At 51.9% G+C, this 22,455-nt stretch overlaps 1 protein-coding gene across 16 annotated transcripts in view; it reads right to left on the reverse strand.

The window, feature by feature from the left end:
- ZC3H3 (zinc finger CCCH-type containing 3) overlaps window positions 1-22,455 on the reverse strand; it is a 120,799-nt gene that overhangs the window by 41,537 nt on the left and 56,807 nt on the right. For all 16 annotated transcript variants that reach the window (XM_084508500.1, XM_084508506.1, XM_084508511.1 and 13 more), the window contains one exon: window positions 1,883-2,076. In XM_084508500.1, the coding sequence (XP_084364626.1) occupies window positions 1,883-2,076 (194 nt within the window). The remainder of the gene's footprint in view (window positions 1-1,882; window positions 2,077-22,455) is intronic.

Consider the following 22,455-nt stretch of genomic DNA (forward strand, 5'->3'; position numbering starts at 1 on the left):
CCAGGCTCCCCAAACCGGAGCCCAGCACCGATCCCACAGCCCAGGGGCTGGAGGCACCGGTTCGGGGCTTTATGGCATTTCTGATTGCAGCTGGAGCTCAAAAAGGCAAAACACCAGCCCAAGAAATTCGGGTGAGCAGCAAAATTATACCTCACCACGAGCAAACTCCGAGTTATTAAATTGTCAGGAGCCTTTCCCACCTCTCTGCCACCCCACCAGGCAGTGTCTGGCACTGGTCTAGCTCCAACCCTCTGCCAGAAACCCCACTTTTCGGGGTGGTTTTCTGCCAGAAACAGAAATGTTTCTCATTTCTCCAGCCCAGAACTGGCTATTTAGAGGCAGGCTGAACCCGTCAGCCTTTGCTGAGTTGCCTAAGCTTGAATTTGCCGTTTCCCAGTGGCTGCACAGATTTAGGGACTTCTCCACGCAGATAAATGAAAAAAAAAACACCAAACACAAAAAGAAAGAGGTCGGAACAAGGGTTTTGAACAAGGGATGTGCAAGATCCCTGTTTGGGAAGGGCTTCCTACAACAGGTCTCACCTCCGTTAAAAGGTTTCCCATTTTTTCATGCCATTTCCCCCATTTTCCTACAATTTCGCTGAATTTAACACGTCCCCCGGCAGCACGTAGAAGTCTCCAGGAGCGCTCCGCAGTGCCTGGTCCCGTGGAAAAGCAGCAGGAGTTCAGGGATTTGGACACTTCGGAAAATCCCATCCCCAAAAAAAAAAAACAAAAAAACAGACCTCGCTGACCCCAAGCTTTGCTTGGTCCACGACCAAGCGAGATTTACGCAGCCTTTTTCCAAGCCTCCCAGGGCTGATCCTTGCCCACCCTCCTCCGGACTCAGCCCCAAAGCCGAGCTCGCAGGCAATAGGATCGCAGACTCCAGAAGAAGCCCTATGGGTCTATTTTCTCCCCCACTCCCCTTACCAGCCACGTGTGAGCATCGGAGGAGTTATTTACTCTCTGTTGCCTTTTGCTCCTTATTTTTTTCACCATTTCCAACCTTGCTGGAGCTGCTCAGTCCTCCTGCTGACGGCATTTTTGTTTCCCCTCCCTCCTTTTGCCTCCAAACCCTGCTTTTTGTGGGTTTGTTTGATGGAACTGGTACCCAAGGGGTGCCAGGAATAACCAGTTTGGGAGCAAAACCGTTTGACCCCAGGTAAAAACTCAAAACCCACTTCAGGAGCAGCTCGAAAACCCGGTCCTGCCTGAGAGCTGCTCTTGAGGTGTCAAGCACCAGGGGAGCTAAAAGACAAATTGAATCGAAGCTCAATGGAAAGCCAGGAACTGTGTCAAAACGCCTGCTCCATCCTCAAAATGATCCTCACAGCTTTCTTAGGTCAATATTGAATGGGATTTGATGAGCACATCAAATAGATTTAACCTCATGGTGCCGTCGGGAGTTGCCCGGGACTTAGCGATCCTTACTGGGGTTGGAGAAAGAAAGCGTAACGGGGTGTCTCAAAGCCCGAGTTAAAGAAAAACTATGTTGTCTTAACTCTTTCCCAAAGCTTTTGCTTCTTTTATGTTATTTTTCTGCTATGAACTGCTGGGGGATGCCCCGTGGCATCGATGGGATGCCCAACGCCGTTGGGTTGGGGCTGTCCTCTTTCCCCTGCACCCCGCAACCCCAGCAAGCCAGGTGCTGAACGAACTCCGAGCAAGCAAACTCCGAATTCCGCTTCCTAAAAAGCTGATTTTTTTCCCCAAAAAACACTTCTCGGGGTTCTCGGAGAGAGGTGGATCCTCTCAAATCGGGGGAAGGCGACGAGCCACAGCCACGCAGCCTGGGGACGAGCGGCTAAAAGCCGACGCCAGCACAAAGCTGGGGTCCCGCCGGTTTTGGGTGCGCACCAGGAGAAATTCTCGCTGCTCACCTGCTCTGCCGGGGCTCTTGGTGCTCAGATCTCTGCCCCGGCCGGGGGTGCTGGAGGTTTTGGAGAGTTTGTTGGCCGACACGCGGTACATCACCCCTCCGATGCAGCGGTAGCCTTTGCTCCTCCAGCCCGGTGGCACGGGCTGGGATTTGGTGCCCTGCGGCGAGGGGCGCGCTTGGTTTAACAGCAGGGACCTGTAGGAGAAGGATAAAGGCACGGTGAGAACAGATTCGGGAAGATATCACGAGGAAAAAATGCTTTAGAGAGCGAAAATTGGTGGCAATCCCCCAGGGGAATCGGTGGAAGAAGCCATGGGTCCATGGGACCTTCCCGGAGCTTAGCCAAGCTTTATGGAGCTCTAAAGGCTTGGATGTTCTGGCAGCTTCACCCCAAGCCTGTCTTTTGTAGGTTTTTTACCATGTCCTTGCATGGGGTGAGCTGCCCTAGAGTGCTGCTGGTCCCTGTGTAATGCCTGGAGGGGATTCCGGGACCCAAATCGGATCCTGGCAGCTCTGGGGACCCTTCTCCAGCCCCGCAGGTCCCCGTAACACCACCAAGGGGACACGATCCCCCTCCAGCTCCGCAGCGATGGGGCTGGAGCTGTGCTACAGCCCCAATTTTTAGTGTCATCGGGACAATACCATCACCACGACGTGCTCAAGCTGTCCCCAACGGGTGAAGGACACCTTCGGGAATTTCCCAAGCGTCACCCTGGGGACAAATCCCTCCTGGCCAGGGCTCCTCTGCCCATGAAAACCCCAAAACCCCAAACCCAGCTCCCCGCACGACCCGCAGGGAGCCCCCCGCCCCCAGCTGACTGCGGTACAGATGCCGTTATGCAAACAGAGGCGTTGCAGCCCCATCAAATCTACGCCGAGATCAGTCGCCTTCGCCATTTAGCGCTAATCCAAACAGTAATTTGTTTATGCAAATCAGAGCCCTAATTTGGTATTAGCACAAACTACGCTCGTAATGCTATTAGGGGAACGTATATAAAGCGGGCATTAAGCGGCGACTATCTGTAAATTAAGGGCTGCTATCCTATCAGCAGAATGCAAACCCCGGAGAGCATTACCTTTAAATGAACATGTGCCGCCAAGAGAAAAGGGAATTGTAAAATGGAATAGTTACATTTCTTGGTGCTTAGTGTGACAGCCGATTCATTTAATAGGGCTGTTGCCACTGGCTACCGAGCCGGGCGAATTCCTGCCAGGCGGAGAGGTGGGGATGGGGACCTCGCAGAGCCGTGCTCGGGGCTCGGTCCCCGGGCAACCCCTTTTCTTGCTCCGGAGATGAGCAAAGAGCCTGAAATTGTGCAAAAGCAGCAGGAGAAGGCGGCACCACCAAGCTGAGATTGAGCACTTTAGGTCCTGAGGGCTTTCCCCAGCTCCCTGCGTCCCCAGATTTGCAACGCTCCAGCTCGCAGCATGGAAACGCCCCAGCCCATGGAAACCCCAAGAAAATCTCCCTCAAGAAGCTCACACACATCTCGCAGAGCCCCTCCAGCCTTCCCGAGGGAGGAGGAGGCACGGGATGCTCGGTGCTGGTGGTTTTTGCGCTCCCGTTGTGCGTGCCATTGAGCTATAAGCATCGGTCCCCTACAGATCTGCACCCCTGTACTGCTGACGCGGGTACATGGGATCGTGGCAAGGCAGTTTTGGTATTAGCTGCCTGTAAAAAAACAGCATTCTGTTTAAAAAAAATATTGCAGCTCTTTGCAGCCCACCAGCAAAGTATATTCGAAGGTCTCGAATACAGGGAGATGCTGCGAGCAACCAGAGCATCTCCCACGCCGGGCGCCCTGCACACCAAGCACAAAATTCCTCTCAAAGAGGTTTGTCTAAAAAAACAGGAAAATGGCTCAAAAGTGACCCTCTGCAGGCCGCTGCCGTGACTCCGGGGTGTGCTGCAAACCTGGATTTGGGTAGAAACAGAGCGTTTTCTTGCTCAGAAAGATCCGGCTGTATCCCTAATCCCCGCACGCACGCCGCATTAGGGGAACGGTTGGTGACATGAGGTTTATTTACTTCAATTTCAACCCAGAAAGCGCAGCACGGCACCGAGGGAACCCTACTGATGGAGACACGGAGCCCAGATGTTACCATATTGCTCCTCTTCTGCCTCGGGGTCTGCAGAAGATAACTCAGAGCAGCGCTCCTGCGCCCAGCGCGCTTCTCCAAAAAGAAATCACCATCAGGGTACAAAATAAAAGGCTGGGGGAAATCCCTCCTGGTTTAAGCAGCAGCCCAGAGCTGGGGCGGTCACAGCCGTAGAGCATCAGCCACCGTTCCCACTGTTCCCCCAGACCCTCCAGATATTTATTTTCTCACTTTTCCACGCTCACTCGAACCGCTGAAGTGGCTGCGCGCCGCAGCGGCCCCCGTTCAAAAGTCCCCGTTTCTCAAGAGTTATTACCCGCTGGCATCTGACCCCTCGTATGTGAGCAGAGAACAAGCAGCTGCTGGCAAACGCCAAGCAGCAGGAGCAGCAGATTATAAAACACGTTAGACTTTTATAAACCGATATTAGAAAAAAAGAGGAAAAAAAGGAACAAGGCAGCGCACCGGGAGCAGAGCGGCGACGCGCGCAGCAGGACCGTGGGGCCCACGTCCCTCCCCTGCAGAGAAATTTCAAGGATTTCTGCAGCTGAAGGCATTGCCTTCACCCAGACGTCCTCCAATTTGCATTTTTGAGGGAGAAAAAGCATCTGTGAGTCCCGCTGGACCGAGACCTGACCCCACAGGAGGCTTGGCCACCTCCGCTTCCACCCTCTGGTTGATGGGGCATCGGAGCGGGGACAGCCCTGGCACCCCTTGGTTCCTCGCCTGGGAACCCAGTGCTAAAAACTCAAAAAGTTAACGGAGAGGAGGAAAAAAAATAGAAAAAAAAAAAATCAAAACTCAAAAGGAGTTGTAATCTGCTCCAGTAACCTTTACAGCTGTTTCCCCTGCTGGAGACAGCCAGACGGAGCGAAAGGCGCCAGGAGGTTGCAGCACTGCTTCAGCAGTTTTATTGTCCGTCCTCGCCCTGCTTGCAAAAGATACGGCCCAAACCTTTGTGGGGAGAGATCCCAAACCCCAAAGTACCCCAGGCTGGGTACAGTGTTTGCCCTAAAACCCCAAGCACCTGCCCTACTCCATGTGAGCGCACGGCAGAGGAGATGCCACGGTCCTGGAGACGCCTCGCGGGGACTTTAGGCTGCTGAACGCACGCGTTAGGGTGAGCTCTGGCCACTTCTGTTTTTTACTTCCAGAAGCCCTAGGCCATTCAGAACTGAAGGTAAAATATGTTCTGTAAAGAAACCTCGCCGGGTAACCTTTGCCCACGGAGAAGAATGGGAAAAAAGGGAATTGGCCAAGCAGACGGAAAGCCGCGACCGCTTCAGGTGCTGCTCGCACGCGGTGGCGTCACCCCAACGTCCTTGTGCCACCAGCATTGCCTTCATGCATCCGAGGTGACACCTCGACCTGGGGACGGCCACCGCTGGGCCGGGAGAAGGGGACGAGGCCTCCAACGGAGGGCAAGGAGCCTGGCAAAAGCCCTCGTCGCTTTTCATCCCCGGCGGTGTCACGGCACTCAGCTGAATTGTTACCCTAATGGAAAGGACGGCCTTTGGAAATGAACTGTATTGAGAAGAGAGGATAAAATTAATGAGATAATAGCCAGGCCAAGGACCTGAAGAATACGCCAGCCCTCGACACGAGGGGCTTGTAATTCCCTTTCTGCAGCACAAGCCCTCGGATCTAAAGAGTTCTCCCGTCCATCCAGAAGACCCGCTCCGGCAGGAAATTTCATTAACGCTGGAAAATAGGAAAGGTATTAAGCGTGGATAATGAAGGCCAGAGTGTGAACAGTGCCTTAAGATAGTCTTCTTTCTAGCCTTTGTAATGGGAGGCATGAACTTTCCCTTCAAATCCATTTCTAATCCATTTGAAATACTACAGCAAATTATCTTCCCTTCAGCCCGAAAGCGGCCAGCCAATTTACTCCGAATAGAAGTGACAATGCTACAGAATTTATCGCCATAACCTTGACTACACAAGGTTGAGGGTTGTCTTTCCCCCACCCCGGGGTGGACAGGGGAATGAAAATTTTTAATGAAAAGGGGGTAGAGGGACACTATAAAAATGTTTTAAAACAGCGTAGCGGCTGTTGGGGGTCCAGCGCCCACACCAGGGCCAGGCTCGACGGCGAAATCTCAGCACCTACACTAAAAATGTTACGGGTGCAGGTCCCGGGCTAATAAAACTCTCTGCAGTTGGAGATTTGGGCTCTTCCATGCATCCCTCGAAGCAGCAGAAACTTTGTCCAAGTCCGATGATTTCACGCAACCTCTTCCTAAATGTCTGTCTTGACCAAGTCTTGACTTTCTTCTTCTCTTTGCCATGGTTAAACACCGAGCGGCCTCTTCGTGTGTCTTCTGCAAGACTTTCCAAGTGCTCTGAAGCCCATGTCTCATTTTTTCCAACAGCAAACCCAAAGCAAGAACTGGACCGAATGAGGGAGAAAAGGGGAAAAGGGCTCAGCCAGGCAATGGGAACCCAACGTCAGCGGCTGCGCAGCTTCCAAACACGGCAAAACTGCCAAAAATTGAACAAAACCACCAAGATTTCAGCCAGGAGCCACCACGTGACACAACTGAAATGCACTTCTCTTAAATAAAGACCAATAAAAATAAAAAAAAAGGGAGATTTCCAAGCCAAAATCTTGGGAAGTGAGGTTAGCAATCAAGGACGATTCACCCCGGAGCGCGGCGGACGCTCACGTTTAACACCCACATGCAAGCAGGGACAAGAAGATCTCATCCAAACCCCCAGAAGCAGGCACGAACCCACCTATATTCGAAACACAAAAATGCCTGATTCACATAAATCTCATACAAAACCGAGAGCAGGGGAAGAGCATCCCGACGGCATTTCAACCAGCTGAAACGGAGAGGATTTCTCGGAGCTAACGGCAATACAAGTGCCTCTTACAGGATGGTTTTCTTTTACTTCTGGATATCTTCTTTAGGCTTAGCTTATTTTTTATTTATTTATTTATTTATTTTTAAAGTAATCCTTACATAGTAAGAAATCGCATTTGCATGCTGGCATTTGAGGAAAGAGCGGATCACACGGGGGCTGGGCGCGCTCCGGGGCCCGGCGAGGCAGGAGGGGCAAAGCACTGATCTGGGAGAAATGGTGGAAAAAAAACCACAGGACCCTTCTTCTTTAGCACACAGCAAAAGAAAAGACAGGATTTAGGCTCCAAGTGCTCTTCAAACATGCCTCTGAGCTTCAACAGCATTCCCCTTTGGAAGCCGTCCCCATCACCCGCGACATCTCTATCCCCAGCTGCCCGCTGCTCACGTACCTGCCCAAATCTGCAGGGAAAAAACAAGTGATTCCATTGAAATGTTTGATTTTCAGGATATTATCAACGTTATCGCTTTATCTTCTTAAATTCTTCTTTATCTTCTTACAAGTAAAAACGTGAATACTCAAAGAAACGCTTCCTATTTCAAGACCTAACTTACAAGAAGAACCTGATGCGGGTTATTCGGATAAGTCAATTGAAGAATGAGTATTTGAGGTTGAAAAAGTGATTGCAAATTGAAAAGAAAAAGAGCACACGTCTTCTTCCAGTATACAAATACAAAATCCACTAGCTTTCAAACCGTGGTTACCGGCAATACTCTAATTGATCTGTAAACCTCTATTTTTAACAACCAGTTCTCATTAAGAAATTTGTGCTCAGAAGCTCGAGTCGGCTTCCCGTGCATCCAGCACATTTCAGGTAACCCAAGGAACGCTTTAAAAAACTCCTCGAGTTGAACTGAATCTGAATTTCCATTCACATGCACCTCAATGATAATCTCCAGAAAAAAATAATCCAGCACAAATCTCATTTACCATTTTCAAACCCTGAGAAAAATCATGAACCTCGATGAGTGCCTATTAAGCCACGTAATTGCCTAAATAAAGATGTGCCCACTTCATAAATCCTCCTGACTCAGGAAGGTAAAATAGTTGCACGTGTGTTGAAATGGTTCTCAACCACAAGAGTAGGGGTTCCTCCAGAAACACATCTGGGATTAAAGACGTGGAATAAAAACAGACAATATTAAACCAAGGGTTTCCATCCCGTGGATTTCAATCCTGATTAACCTCAGCAATTAAATCAGCGCGAGCTGCGACGGTGCCACATAGCCACAGGTGAAGAAGGGTTGACACAACAGCAGCTCTCCGCGAGCCACCAGGACCATCTGCAAACCACACAACTGTTCAATATTTTCTCCATCTATTTAAAAGCTTTGGGCTTCCACCGTGTGCTGCTGCCAACGCTGTTATCAAAGCTATCTAACTGGATTTCTTCTTCGCTGTTCAACCCATGGCTTGAGCCTGCAATCAAAACCATCGCGGTCATTTTTATGGCTTCATGGTGTAGAAGAAACATTTGATTTATACCCACGAAGCAGGGCCGTTGGTGGCTTTTTGTTTGTTTTCGTGTGGTTTCCCCATCTTCCAACCTGTCCTAGGTGTGAAACCTCCTCCCAGCCCTTGCACAGGCTGAAGACGCTCCCTCCTCAAGCAATTTCACTCCGAAAGACCAGGGGACAAAAATATTATTCTTGTGTCTTCCCAAAGGGCTGTAAAACTTACAGCCAAGCTCGTGCTAAACTGATGGGGAATACTTGCAAGAGTTGAAGCTTTTACAGTTTTTCACCCAAAATGAAGTTAAGACTGGAGCAGCCACATTGATCCTTGTTTCAAAGACAGGACCAGGCCATGGGATGGCGAGCGACGTTTTGGAGCCAGCAGCGGAGTGCGGGCACTGGGGCAGCACCAGCAAGAGCCAAAACCTTGGGAACTGAAAGCTTTGAGGACAGAGGTGGGAGGAAACGCAGATCCCAAAGCCTCCATCCCCAGGAGCCAGCCAGTAACTGGGGAGCAGCTCCAGACAGAGATGATGATGGCACGAACCAAGGAAGCCTTCATTTTGGGCTGGGAATGGCTGATGGGAGAAGAGAAGAAGCACCAGATGCTATTTAGGGTTTCTCACCTGTTCCCAGCATCAGCATTTGCTCCTTTTTCCCCCAGTCTTTTCTCTGGACCCTAAACCCATCGGCTCACCCTGCAGCCAGTTTGGGTACGGACCCACAACCGGGAGCAGCCAACACAAGCTCCCTCCCCACCAAGCCCAACATCACCCCAAGCAATCAGCAGCAGCTCCCTCTGGGCTGCAAAACCCATCCAAAACCTCAAGTTTCAGCCAATATTTTAAACACGTTGTGTCTTCCCTCACCACCCACACAGCTTGGGAGAAGAGGCAGAGGCAGAAACATGCCCAACACCATAAATCCTGCTCCGAGCTGGGGATTAAAAACTGGAGCATTAGGCCTGTAAAAAAAAAAAGCCTAATTAAGGCTGCAGAAGGAGATACAGTTTGGGCTCCACGTGAGCCACGGGCAAGCCAGGAGCTGGCTCGTGCCCTCCTTTCCCCAGGAGATCCAAGGGGGAGCAGAGGGAAGTCCTGCGCTGCCCTTTCTCCGGAGCCTTGGCTGGCCACACACTGTAATCCCACGGGATTTATTCCCATTTCTCTCTCAAATGCCTTTCAGAAACCTTCCCTTTCAGTTTCACCATCCCTTTCATTTCTCTGCAGCTCCCAAACTAAAAAATCACAGCCAAGGCACCGCGCTTGGCAGCCCCGCGGCGCGCCGGGCACGCTGCCTTGGCCGCACGGCAAGGGAAAGCCAGGAGCCAAGGTAGGCATTTAAATCACTCCAAGATCTCACAAAACGTAGAGAAGATGCTGTTATCGCCTTCAAGGAGCTTATCGCCGTGTTAGGGACTGCTCTTCTTCCTGCCCCAAATCACTCCCGTGTGCTAAATGGCTGCTATTGTTTGCAGCCCCATTCATCCCGGGGCTAAAGATAAAGAGCCTGGAGAGCGCTGAGGAAAGCATCTGCCTCCGTGCTGCTGTGCTGAGGGATGGGAAGGGAAAGCAGGGATGGATCAGGCCCTTTCAGGGCAGTCTGGTTGTGGTCAGAGAGGGTTTGAGGTGGAGTGCCTGGAGGGCTCGAAATCCTCGCTGATATCGGGCTCACGCCGTGCTCCCTTGTTGCCCATTTTCCAGTTACCCAAAGTCCGTTCCCTCGCTCCTCCAGGCAAGCAGCTGGTGGGATGCTCATTCAGGGGAGGAGAGGATGGGGGTCACAGCACCAAAAAAGGCAGCACGGGTCCTTATGAGAAGGTTTGCTCCCGTGGCTTCACTGAGCTTTGGGCCGGGAAGCAAGGAGGAAACCAAGAGCCTTGGGCCGGGAGCAGGTCCATGCACGGCCATCCCCTTCTACAAACATCCTCCTGTAAGAGCAAACTGTGATCAAGGTGAAACCCAAGGCAATAAAGAGAGATTTTAAGACAAAGGACAAAGGTTTGCTGCTTAACCAACCAAGGAAACCAAACGAGAGCATCCTGCACCCTTGCCACCGACCCTAGATGGCTTTGAGACTGCAAGGGTGCACGCAAACCACAACTAAACCAATGGCTTCAAGCTACCGAGGATCATCGCCTCCCCTTTGAAAGAGGTGTAAAAGTCCCAGCTTTGGTTAAATTGGCCCAATTGCCTGCGTGGATCAACCTCAGACAGATGACAGGGTCGTGGTTTAGTGGTTTAGTGATAGGGACATGCTTTAGCCATGGGTCGTAGGGTGCTGGTTGGAGCAGATGAGCTCGAAGGTCTTTTCCAACCTCAATGATTCTAGGATTTGGGATCGTAGAATCATTATACGGGCCATATCTCACCACAGGCAAAGCCTCACCTGACGTTTCACCCCTTTTTTTTTCAATGGAAGAGCAAAGAAAAAGCTGGTGGGCTCTGTGCTGACGTCTACCCCGAGGCTGTATCCACTTCGGGTGTCGCTTGTTGGTCAACAACCGCCAAGGAGCACCGGAGAGGTTAACAGCTTGAGCAGCAAAAAAAAAAAATAAAACAAATTGAAAGGAGCAAATAACCTTTAATGTCCCGTGACATGTTCAGCCTCCCAACGACTGCATTTCCTCTCCAGACCCTTCATTTCCAACGATTATGCGAGACAGCCGCACGTCAACAGGCTTTCTACCGCCTCGGCAATCTCCGCTCCCGGCGGTGTCACACGCAGCCTGAACTGTGTATTTAGGCAATTTATGGAAATGTTGCAAACTGCCCTTAGGATGGGTCCGTTCTCGTTTATAAACGCGTTAAAATTCTTGGAAAACGCTCTTACCCAGCAGCACTGGGTAAAAGAGCTTGAAACTGAAGGATGGGATGGGATGGGGAGAGGAAAAGAAGAAAAACCCATCGGGACGACGACAGGAAAAGAAGAAAAACCCATCGGGATGATGACGGAAGGTGGTCCAAGCATGACAGCCTCCTACCCTGCAAATGCAGCAGAGCATCGGACATGAGGATATGAAAAAAGGGGCAGCTAACGATGCCGGGAAGACCAAGGACCCACGGGTGGGGTGTTTCGGAAGCTGATCCAGGCACAGCATCCATCACCCGAATCCCGACTCACCACCAGCGGGGTGGCTCCAAGCTGATCCCGCAGAGCCCCCCAGTAGAGCCGGAGGGGATTACTGCAGACGGATATCGACTGAGGGCTTAATTACTCGAGGGATAACAAGAGAGTTCTCCTGTTAAATTTGAAAGCGTCGCTAATGCCAAGAGTTTAATTGGCGTCTCCTTTTCTAATGTGACTGGAATTGAGCGATCAGCTGCTGGTGACAGAGGGACAAGCGAAAAGCCCCAGCTTGTTACGGGCACGGACCTATTTTAAGATCAAACACGTTACCGGATGCATCAAAAGCTCTGTCCCTACAACGACGCTAAATAAGATTTCACTGAGGCACTGGGGTCATCGTGGCCTTCACACAAGGGCGAATTTCACCCCTGGTGTGCAAACACAAGTGTCTTTGCTCTACGACCAGTTTTGCCTCGAGGTGTGAGGCATTTACAGAGCGCCGCGGCTCTTCCCTTCCCAACCACAAGGACAGAAGAAGGGAGAGGATTGCCCAAGATCACTGCGGGTTCTCCGTCCACCCTATACAAGAGTACGGACCTATGTCTGAGAAAAGCAGGCCTGAAATCACTTCTGGCCTCTCCTCTAAGCCTTACAACTTGCTACATCTCCAAAGCACCAGGAATTGGCCGAAGCCAGCCCGACATCCTGGTGGCCCCTTCGTACCACACGTACCTTGTGGGAGATATCGTTCCACCCAAGAGCCGGACTCAATAATCCTCGTGGGTCGCTTCCAGCTCGGATATTCAACAATTCTGATTCATTCCTTGCCACAAACCCTTCTTCTAGCCCCGTGACCAGGTTTCCATCCAACTTTTCCCTTTTCCTCCTGCCCTTTCCGCGTCCCCATCCCATCTCCTCGCCCGCGCGAAGGTGCCCGGCTCCGCCAGCTAAATGCATCTTTGCAGAGCTGCCAGCAGGGCAATATTACTCTCGGCAGGATGCCGCCTCTGCCTGTAATTAATGTTTCATCATCAGCCCTGAAAGCAAACAGCTGCTGCCGTCTCAATCACTCATCTTCTCGTGGCGCTCGCTCTCCGAAAGGCTGCCTGGCATCACGGGGCCTCTTCTTCTCTGTCTTCACCCACAAATTTTGCCGTGGCCAACAACACCTTGGGTCTTTTTGCTGCCTCCTGGCCAGCGGGGCTCGGCCAAGACGCCTGTAGTCAGACCGTTTGCTAAATTTTGGGTTCATGAGGATTTGGGAACGGTGCTGCTGGTTGAGGCCATCACCATGTCTTCCCCAGTGACCCCCAGGTTGGACTTTTCTCTCCAGTTATGGACAAAGGGAACTTTTGATGAGTCTGCTGCTCTGCTGGCTTCTTAATTTCTGAGATGCTGCCCTGTTCATGCACAACTTCTGGTCCCCTTCATCCTCCATCCTCCCCGGCTGTTTCATTTCTGTGTGCTTCAGCTCTTGCACGCCTCTCCTGAGGAGCCTCCAGGTGGTCGCACACCTCCTCCCATCCTTTGCAAGTCCTCCTCCCATCCAACCCCAGCCCAAAGCTGGTCTCAGCTCACCTGAAAGCCCAACTCAAAGCTCCCTTGCTCGGCTTCTCTTCAGGACAAGGCATGATCCCGGGGTCCTTGAAGGATCTTCCGAAACCTTCCAAAGTTCAGAAAATTTCCCGGTAAAGTCCTAACGCTGTAAAAACTTGCAAAAGAGTGGCCTGGAGAAAAGACAAAAGACCCTCTCCGGAAGACGTGATAGTCCAGATGAAGCTGTTTTCAAGGTAGGTCAACTTTCAGCCTAAAACCCCATGACAGCGTCCCGTTAAACCGCTTAAGCCAAGCTTGAGAATGGAAATGCTGACAGCCCCTAATGCACAGCTTTCCAACCCGCTGCTCTAATGCTGCAGCACATCACTAATTCTACCGGGAGGACCGGGGGGACCATTGTCCCATTAATTAGATTCCTTTTACCCCCATTAGCTCAGACGATTGGACGGAGTTCATTAGGGTTTAATTCCGATTAGCTGAAACGGAGCTCCCGGGGCAGGCAGGTGTTAGCGGTTTCAGCGCTTGAGTCGCCGTGTGCCAAAATCCCAGCCCACGTGGGATGGGACACGAATGCTTCACCCCCCCCCAGGCACGGTCCTACCACCCTTGGATATGCCCTAAAACGGGCCGGGAAGCTCACGGACACTCTCCTGCGGAGGCAATGAAGTGCCACTTACTCTTTGTCATCCTGCAGCAAGCAGAGCCTCCTGCACCACCTGCAAAACCCCAAAACCCAAATATTTTCCAAAACGCTCGGCCAGACGCGCAGCCCAGCCCCAGCCGAGGCTTTCCCCTCCCGCCTGCTTCCCAAAAAAAAAAAAAAAAACAAACAGTGTAATTGCTTTTCCCAGAGACGGCTCCTATTGAAATATTCTTTTTTTTTTTTTTTTCTCACGCGGGAAATAATAATAATAATAATCACAGCAGCAGCAGCAGCAAGAGCAGCTGATAGGTTTTAATTAAAGACAACTAATAACTCAGTCGGGCAGCGGGGCTCGGAGGCAAGCGGCGCGGCGGGGCCGGACGCCTGGAAGAGGTGAGCTGGGTTGCTGCAGGGGATTTATCCACGTGCCCACAGAGACAGAAGCAGAAGCAGAACTGGAAACCAAGCGTCCTGCTGCTGTGTTCGTGTCTCTGCTCCACCAAACGGGTGGAGAGGGATGGATCTGGCCCCTCTTTCTGGCTCCCCTTCCCATCCACCACAAAGTGGTGCTGCCGCAGTTCCTCTACCCGGTGGTCCCGGGTGGCACAGGGACCACATCCCAGAGCAGGTTGCTTTGCTAGGGATAGAGAAATGCCCAAACTGCATTTTAAATTCAAGCTAATTCACCTCTCAGGGCTCAAAAAGCATCGCCCAAGTGTTGCTCCTGTTTTCTTCCCCCGCAAGAGAATCGGGTTTGCTGCCTTGCTGTCTGCAGGAAGAAATCAGCTCGTGTTTCTCCTCCAGGCTTACCTCTCTAAGTGTTACGGACCCATGAATGTAGCTGATATTGGGGCTTTTGGGCACCTTTTAGGAGCCGAACCCCAAAAATTGGGCTCAGGAAGCATCCGGAGCAGCCCTACATGAAACGATCTCGGCAGTAAATGTATGAATCCAAGCGTTGGCTCTGTCTGTGTGAGCACATACACATACATATTTTATAACCGTGTGCATGCATATTTTATCCATAAACCCACAGAAATACACGGCTAAAGGCTTGAGATCCACTCGGGAGCAGAAGTACGAGAGGTGAGGCTTGAGAGCATCGGGGTATCGGCTGCTCGCCTGGCAGCTGATCCGAGGAAGCCTGCCCGGGCTCCGTGGACTCTGCAAGGTATAAAAATGATTCAAAGGCACCCATCCAGGGGATGCAATACTAATTGCATCGCCTCCGTTACAAATGATATCGCTCCATTATTAAAGGGTCGGGGCCGATTTTATGGGCTCCCATCCCTTCAATCGGTATTTTCGATCAATGGCCGCGTTACAAGCTTCCCCTTTCAGAGCCTAATAAACAACACGCCGGGAAGTAAAAATCTCCGTAAGATGACGCTTTTAAAGATCCATTTTGAGGGGAGCTGGTGGTACTTGGCTGCAGCCGTGGAGGGAAGGAGTTCAGGAGGAGAGGGCACGGGACGGTACCCCAGGCTCCGGGAGGATGGGCTACGTCCTTCGTAGTCCTTCGGGCTCCCAACGATCCTCCCCAGCTCCAAAAGGAGGCAGAAATCTCACCAGAAATCCCAATATTTGCTCGGACGGACCACGCAAAGACGATTCCGAGAGCCCCCTCAGCTCGGCTCGCTCTCGCGGGGAGAGGCGTTGGGGTTTTGGGCCGAGATGCCCGGAGCCAGGGGCTCGGTGGTGGGTTTAAGGGGCAAAAAAAGACAATGTGCTAGAAACAAAACGATGTGCACGATGGTTGTGATGTTGTTTTGAAGATGAAGGCTCTGGGGGGCTGTCCCCACGCAGTATATCGGATGCAGGATGCACAGAGAGAGGTCATCGAGGATTTCTACAGCTCCCAGGTGCCAAAGTCCCCAATTTTGGCATCCCGAAGCGATGCGTGTTCAACGTGTATGGGAAAAGGGAATAAATTCACTGCCACTCTCCGATTAAAGCTGAATTAGCCTTCCCCGTGCTGGACTCGCACAGAGCTGTCTCCCTCTGCTGGCATCAGACCCAGAGCGACTCAGGGCTCCAGAGCCAAAAAAAATAGGGAAAAACTTCGCAAACGAACCCAAAACTGGCTCAGGGGTCTCACACAACCCTGCACAGGCACATTAGGGTGGGATGCAGCATCAACACCTGCCTCTCAACACCCTCCACCTCTGTGCAGAGGCAGAAAGGGACAAAAAAAAATGATTTCCATGATGAAATCTCTCCAAAGCTGACGCGGGGCGTGCCAGCAGCACGCAAGCAGTTACAATCTCAGCCCCCCTGCCCTGTTTTACTGCTCCCCATCCGCTCGTGGCAAGGATGCTCGGCCACCACCCTGCTCCCAAGACCCCAAAGCTGCTTACCCAAGCTGCTTTCCCTCGATTTAGAGCTGGGAAATGAAGGTACGGGTTCCCCAAATGGCTTGGGAACACGGGCACTTGGGGACCCACCTGCACCCAGACCTCTCCGCCTTCCCTCCTCCCAACTCCACACGGGCTCGCTGGCTTTCAGGGGCTCTTCTTTCATTTTTGACCCCCTGTGCTTACACCAGAAAGCCAGATCACCCGTTTTACATCCCGAAAACCCAAAAGCAAGGAGATGAGGGATCGACCGCGAGTCACCCAGGAACCAGGGACTCATCCCCAGGCCACCACCAGGGAGGAGCAAGAAGAGGGCACGAGCCAGGCTCCCTCTCCCTCCCATCAAGGTGAAACTGAATCATTTTTCCTTTCCTTTCCCACATCCCAGCCTTTATTTTAATTTATCCACCAGGGAAAACAAACCCTGCTTGGGGAGGAACGGACGCTTCACCCCATGCAGCACGGAGCCCAAACCACGATGAAAATCTCCTCCCGTGCCACGGCAAAGCACCTCGCTGCTCCTGCCCCCCAAAAATTGGCACGGCCGGACCCCAAACGAGGGCTGGGAGAGGTCCAGCAGGGCTGGGAGAGGAGGCAAAGCCGAGCCTGAAGAAGACACGGCGAGATGGCTGTAATTTATACTCTCCTGCCTATACTTTATGGCTTTCTTAATTCGGCTCCTGCTACTATTAATGTAGTTAATGTTGAGATTATATCTATTTTCTGGCGTCAGGCAGTGATTTATTCGAGCCATTTTTCCGGTGCCGGCTCCCACGCTGTTAAATCAAGCGACTTGCCAATTAAGTGCTGACTGGGGAAGTGGATGCAATCTGAACAGATCTCTTAACCGCAAATTAAACCGGGCCCCCCTCGCACGCCTGGCGGTGCGCGCGGCCAGCCCGCCCGCCCAACCTTGCTGAGCTCGGGGAAAAAAAAAAAAACAAAAAAACAAAAAACAACCTCCAAAACAAAGGGAAAAAAAGGAAAAAAAAAAAAAAGCACGAAACTTGCAAAAGAGAAGGGAAAAAATAAAAAAAAAAATAAAAATAAAAGCAGCTTTTTCTCAGCTGGCCCCAAGGAGTTAGGGGAGGTGGCGGCGATGCTCCCGGTCGCGGAGCAGCCCCAGGTGGCCGGATTTTGGTTTGTCCCCAGCAAGGTCCGAGGGTGGTGGCTTGGTTTGGGGCCAGGAGGCTGTCAGCAGCCCTTTTTAGCTCGTGGCCCCAGCAGCAGGTGACAGGCTGCTCGCTCGGGAGGCGTTTGTCACCCGCGCTTCGGGGCTCGGGTTCGAGGCTGGTGACAAAAACCAGGCAGAGGAGAGGGGCACGGGGCGGAAAATTGGCACCGGGGGATGCCAGGATGGCTCCGAAACTCACGTTTTGGAAATTCAAAAAGAATTTTTGAACAGCAAAGAGGGGAGCTGTGTGATCCACCAGCACCTCCGGGTCTCTTGGGGTTCGCTCAAGATGAAGGCACCTTCTCGGGTGGGGGTTTGGGTGGTCCTGGAGCTGACCAGCACCTCGGTGGGTTGTGTCACCTGGCCATCTGAGGGCAGTATCTGCCCTCTTTTTCCCCCAGATGCTGCAGGAGGGGGGGAAATAAAATACCTGTTGTATATTTTCCACTCTGGAGCATCTTCAGAGGCGACCACGTGTGGTCCCAGCCTTCAAGGAGGACTCAGCACGGTGCAGAGCAGCACGTCCAGAGGGACACGAGGTTGCTTTTTGGTAGGTGACCTCCAGGAACCTCCAAACCCATTCCCCTGCCCTCCCAGAGAGGCGATGAGGGCTCTCCTGTTTCCTTTTTTATTATTAAAAAGGAGGAGGAGCTGTTGTGGTGACAGCTCGTGGTAAGTGGCGAGTGGCTTTACGCTCCTTGAACACCGAGCAGCCACTGAAAAAGAAATAAAAAACGAAAAGGGGAGGAGAAACCCAAACGTATGGGGTGCCAATCCCCAGGGATGGGATGGGCTGATGGCCCCGAGGGAAAGCAAGGACAGGAGGCAACAGGTAAGATGCTGCCGTGCCTCAAAAGCAAGAGCAACCCCCGGGGCCGACCGGAGAGCTCCTCGCCAGCTGATGAAATTCAAGCCGAGGGAAACGCCACCCGCAGCTCCCATCATAAATACTCCACCAACGAGGACGAATGACTTGGCGTCGCAATAAAAGGATCGCGTTCCTGGGTGGCACAGGCATGTTAAAGGCAAATCTCCTCCCCGCTTTCGTGCGTCGGGAAGCCCAAATCCCTTCCCCGGCACGAGAGAAACCACACCGGGAGAACGCAAACCAACCCGTACGTTATTTACCATCGTTGCAAGAGCCCAAAAGGTTTTACAAAGCAATTCAAGATCCGAAAAGGGTTCGATCCGTTGCAACGAGGTCTGGGGAGGTCGGGACCCCATTGCCATCGGTCTCTGGCAGAAGCTGCCTGCCCGGCTCCCAAAATCCCAGCGCGTGCCACGTGCTGCGACAGCACAGGAACATTATGCACAAATATCGTTATACACAAATAAATTCTTCAAATATTGGCAAAAACACTTGAAGGCCTCACAGCAGTGAGGTCATAGTTTGGTTTTCTCTCACGTGAAGTCCCTTTTTGGCCACGTTTTTGGGCTTTGGGGCTTATTTTTTTGGGGGGAGGTCACCGAGGGGTAAGTGCTGCGCGCAGCACAAAGCGCAAAATGTCTCGGCCCGAGAAATACAACCTGGGCCAAACACTCCCTTCCCCTGCCGATGCGTTTTAAATTATTAGCATTGATCCAATTAACGCAGCTCCGGCTAACCCGGCTGATTTCCGAGCCTCCTCCCGGCTGTCACACGGCCTCGGGTGCATTTGGAAGGAGCCAAGGGCTTGCGACTGATCTCCATGGGCCCTTCTTCTTCTCTTCAAGGCACTTTGGCAACAAAATCGTGGTTCCTTCCTCACCTCTCAGCTCTCCTGCCGTGCTGGTTAACCCCCAAAATCAAGTGTTTGATCACTGGATGTGGGGATGCTCCCCTAGGTCTGAAATGTTTGGTTTCTTTCCGACTCGCCAGAGCCTCCAGAAGACGTACAAAGATCTCCAACTCTTCCTAGGTGCAGCATCCCCACCAAAATACCCTGAACCCATCCTTGTCCCCTTCCCACGGTAGCTCCACGATGGATAACTGGGAGGAGAAGCCAGTTCTGGTTGCCCCCAGAGCCCCTGGTCTCCGTCCTTCACATGTGGAGACACCAACTCTGGGTGGGAAGAGCCCCCAGGTGGCACCCAAGAAGTTTTCCAAAGGTTTCTGTCTTAGCTCTGTCTTTCCAAAAGCTTTTTTGATTTAATTTGGTCACCAAGACATGCTTCGTGCCCCCTGAAGCATCCCTTGGAGGGTTCACGCAATGCTTCACCATGAGCATACGGAGCATCGAGCAGCCTCTCCGCAGCGAACGATGCCTTTACACGAGCTCTGCTCATGCTTTTTTTCCCAAAAAACTCCTTTTTTTGTCCCTCGAAACACGTGCAAAGGGCTCCTTTGAGGTCTCAAAGAGCCCAGAGACCCAACGGTGCGAGCACCTGGCTTTGAACCAAAAGCTCAGGGCATCCCAGCTCTTGGCCAGGGGCTCTGCTGAGACCAAGGAATCGAAGGAAGAGCCCTCCACGCCTCCAAACGCAAACTGCAGAAGCCTTTGAAAGCGCCTCCAAATTAAGAGCTGCACCGAGGCTGTCAAGCCCCCGCTAGCTGAGTCTCCAGCACCTTGCGTGCAAAAAAAAGGGAGCTTAGCCCATTTATTAGAGTGATGAAAGCAAAGGGATCTAAAAATTGCACTCCTTCGTTAATGAGCAGCCGAAGGGATCGGTAAGCATAATTTCAGAGGCCAGTAATATTTTATATAATCGCCGAGCGGTTTAAATTGAAAACCCCCAACTGAATCAATATTTACTGCATTGAAACGAAATGAATAGTAATAAGTCACTAAGCTCCCTGTCCTGTTTCATAAAATAAAAAATTATAAAAATGAGCACAGGCGCAGAGAGACTATCGCATTAACTTTTACGGCACTCGGGGAGTCATAACCGACTCTCCTCATCAAATAAAATTTTAAAAAACCTGCCGGAGGAAGCCTGGCTTCAGCATCGCCGACAGAAAAAAGGCAAGCAGGAGGCGGGAGGCGCTCCCCCAGCGCCTTTTCAAGCAGAATTTCATCCCAAATTTCACGTCGATGTCAAGGCTCTGGACAAACCCCGGCACCCAGACCCCATCCGCCGGTGCCTTTGGGGTCTCGGACTTGCAGAATAAATTGAGGCTTCCCAAAAAAGCTTTCCAGGGTAGATTGAGGCTTCCCAAAAAATGTTTTGCAGGATAGATTGAGGCTTCCCAAAAAATGTTTTGCAGGATAGATTGAGGCTTCCCAGGCAGGGCGGCTCACCTCCATCGCTCGGGGCGAAAGCTGGGGGAAGCGTTTCTCAAAGCCGCCACTTCTCGGAGGGGCTGGGCAGCGCGATCCGTTTCTTCTTGCAGCCCTGGTGTAATTATCAGAGGAGTAATTAAAAAAAAAAAACACCTACAGTGCTTTGGTCTATGTACAAGAGATGCATTTCAGCACCAAACCGAGGAGAAAAGCACCACCCCTTGTAGGTTTTGGAGAACCAACTTCCCGAAGACCACGGCCAGGACCGATGCCACCGGTTGAGGACACCGAGAGCTTCCCCCAGTACCCTCAGTCAACACCTCCTCTTCCAAGCACTGCTCAAAGCCATTTGGGTGTTCTTCATCAAAAAGAAGAGAAATAACCCAAAGCAGGAGCACTGCCTCCAGCCACGGTGCCGAGGCGCCCGGGAGGCAGCCCGGATGCGCGCCCGTCTTCGCCTTTCACCTTTTGGAGCTCTTTCTTCGTGTTTCTTCTCGTGTTTCCGAAGCTGGTTGCCTGGCTTCCCAATCTTCTTGTTCATGTTTCAAAACAAGACGTGAGTCTTGCAAATATTAACAAAACCAAACAGGAATTAAGAGAATTTCAAAAAATACGAGCTACGTTTTTTTTAGCTCACTTCGCCAAAGCCAGCGCCCGTCCCATGCGCGCTTTGACAGCGATAGGGGAAAAAATTAAATTATAAATATATAAAAAACTAAATTATAAATAAAGAAAACTAAATTATAAATAAATAAACACTTCTCATTGCTTGGGACCTCGGTGCTGGAGCTTCCCAGCACCTTCTCACCTCTCCCAGCACCCTGACCGTGTGCTCACGTGCCCCGATCCCCCCCATGGTGGTGCCGAGCCATTGACCTGGCATTGACAATTCTCATTTATTTGTCCATTATTTAATTAACCATCGATAATTATGAAATCCAGATTCGTTGGGAGGTGGGGAGGATTAAAACCAAAGGAAATTATTTGTATTTAAAACATACTCCAGGCTGCGAAAACCACTGATGCCTCCGGACAGGTGGCCGTGGCGCTCGTGCCAAGTTCGGGAACCCCCCCAGCCCCTTTTTCTTCCCATTTTCCCAGCGTTAACAGCTGTGACCTCTCAGACCTCCCCCTGTCCTTCTGCAAATCCTTCTTCCAGGCGGGTCCGGCAGGCAGCGCCAGCCACAGATGTCGGCGAGGGTCCCCTGCTTCTCAGGGAGCTCGGCCATTCCCCTCCAAAAGCAGGGACGTGCCAGGGGCTGAGCCGGATCCCAGCCCCGTGCAGGGATTTAGGGGCAAGGTGGTTAAACAGGCGGATAAATCTAGATATTAAACAAAAACGGGTTATTTCCAGCAGCTACGGAAAGAATTTCACGGAGAAATTGTCAGGGTGGAGGCATCCAACACCTCTTGCAAGTCCGGCCACTGATTTTTCTCGGTACAGATCATCCGATATGGAAAACACAAATGTTGTACCCCAAAAAAAAACAACGCTCTGCCCCATTTCTACCACGTGGTAGATGGATATACCAAGCGATGCCTTCCCAGTAAGGTTGCGCTGCTTCATGGAGAGCCTTACTGGTCAAACTGGGAGCTGCACTCAGCCCCATGGGGAGCACTGCCCAGGATGCCCAAATGGAGCATCCCAGCTGGCAGCTGAGGAGGGTTTGCGCCTCGCAAATGCCTCCAGATGAAAAAAAATAAGTTAATTTTTCTAGGTATCCACCAATCCTCGCATCCAAACAGCCACACGTGAGAGCCCAGCATCAAAAGGGGACCCAAAAAGCAGGTGGGAAGCGGTCTGGGGTCCTAGGTCCCCTCCACCGCTCTGCTCCTCGCTTCCATATCCTCCAAAACCATTTTAACCCTCACTTCTCACCTCGGGGCTGCAAGAAGTCCCTGTGCAAGGGACTTGCCATTAACGTGGCTGCTGAGAGAGATGCTCCGAAGGTCCCTGCAGCCCGGGGATTTTCCTCACAGCCTTTTCCAGCCCTGCAGCACCAGCTCGGGGGCACGGCAGGGCGCATCCCTCGGCGGTCCCCGATCCACGAGCGGCTTTCCAGCCCCCTTGGGGAGCGCCTTTATTTCTCACCCCAGGACGAAGCAGATGGAGCCATCCTCCGGCCCGAAAACGAGCTCAACGTCTGCTCAGCCTGGG

Source organism: Aythya ferina (assembly GCF_964211825.1).
Source record: "Aythya ferina genome assembly, chromosome: 2".
Lineage (NCBI taxonomy): Eukaryota > Metazoa > Chordata > Aves > Anseriformes > Anatidae > Aythya > Aythya ferina.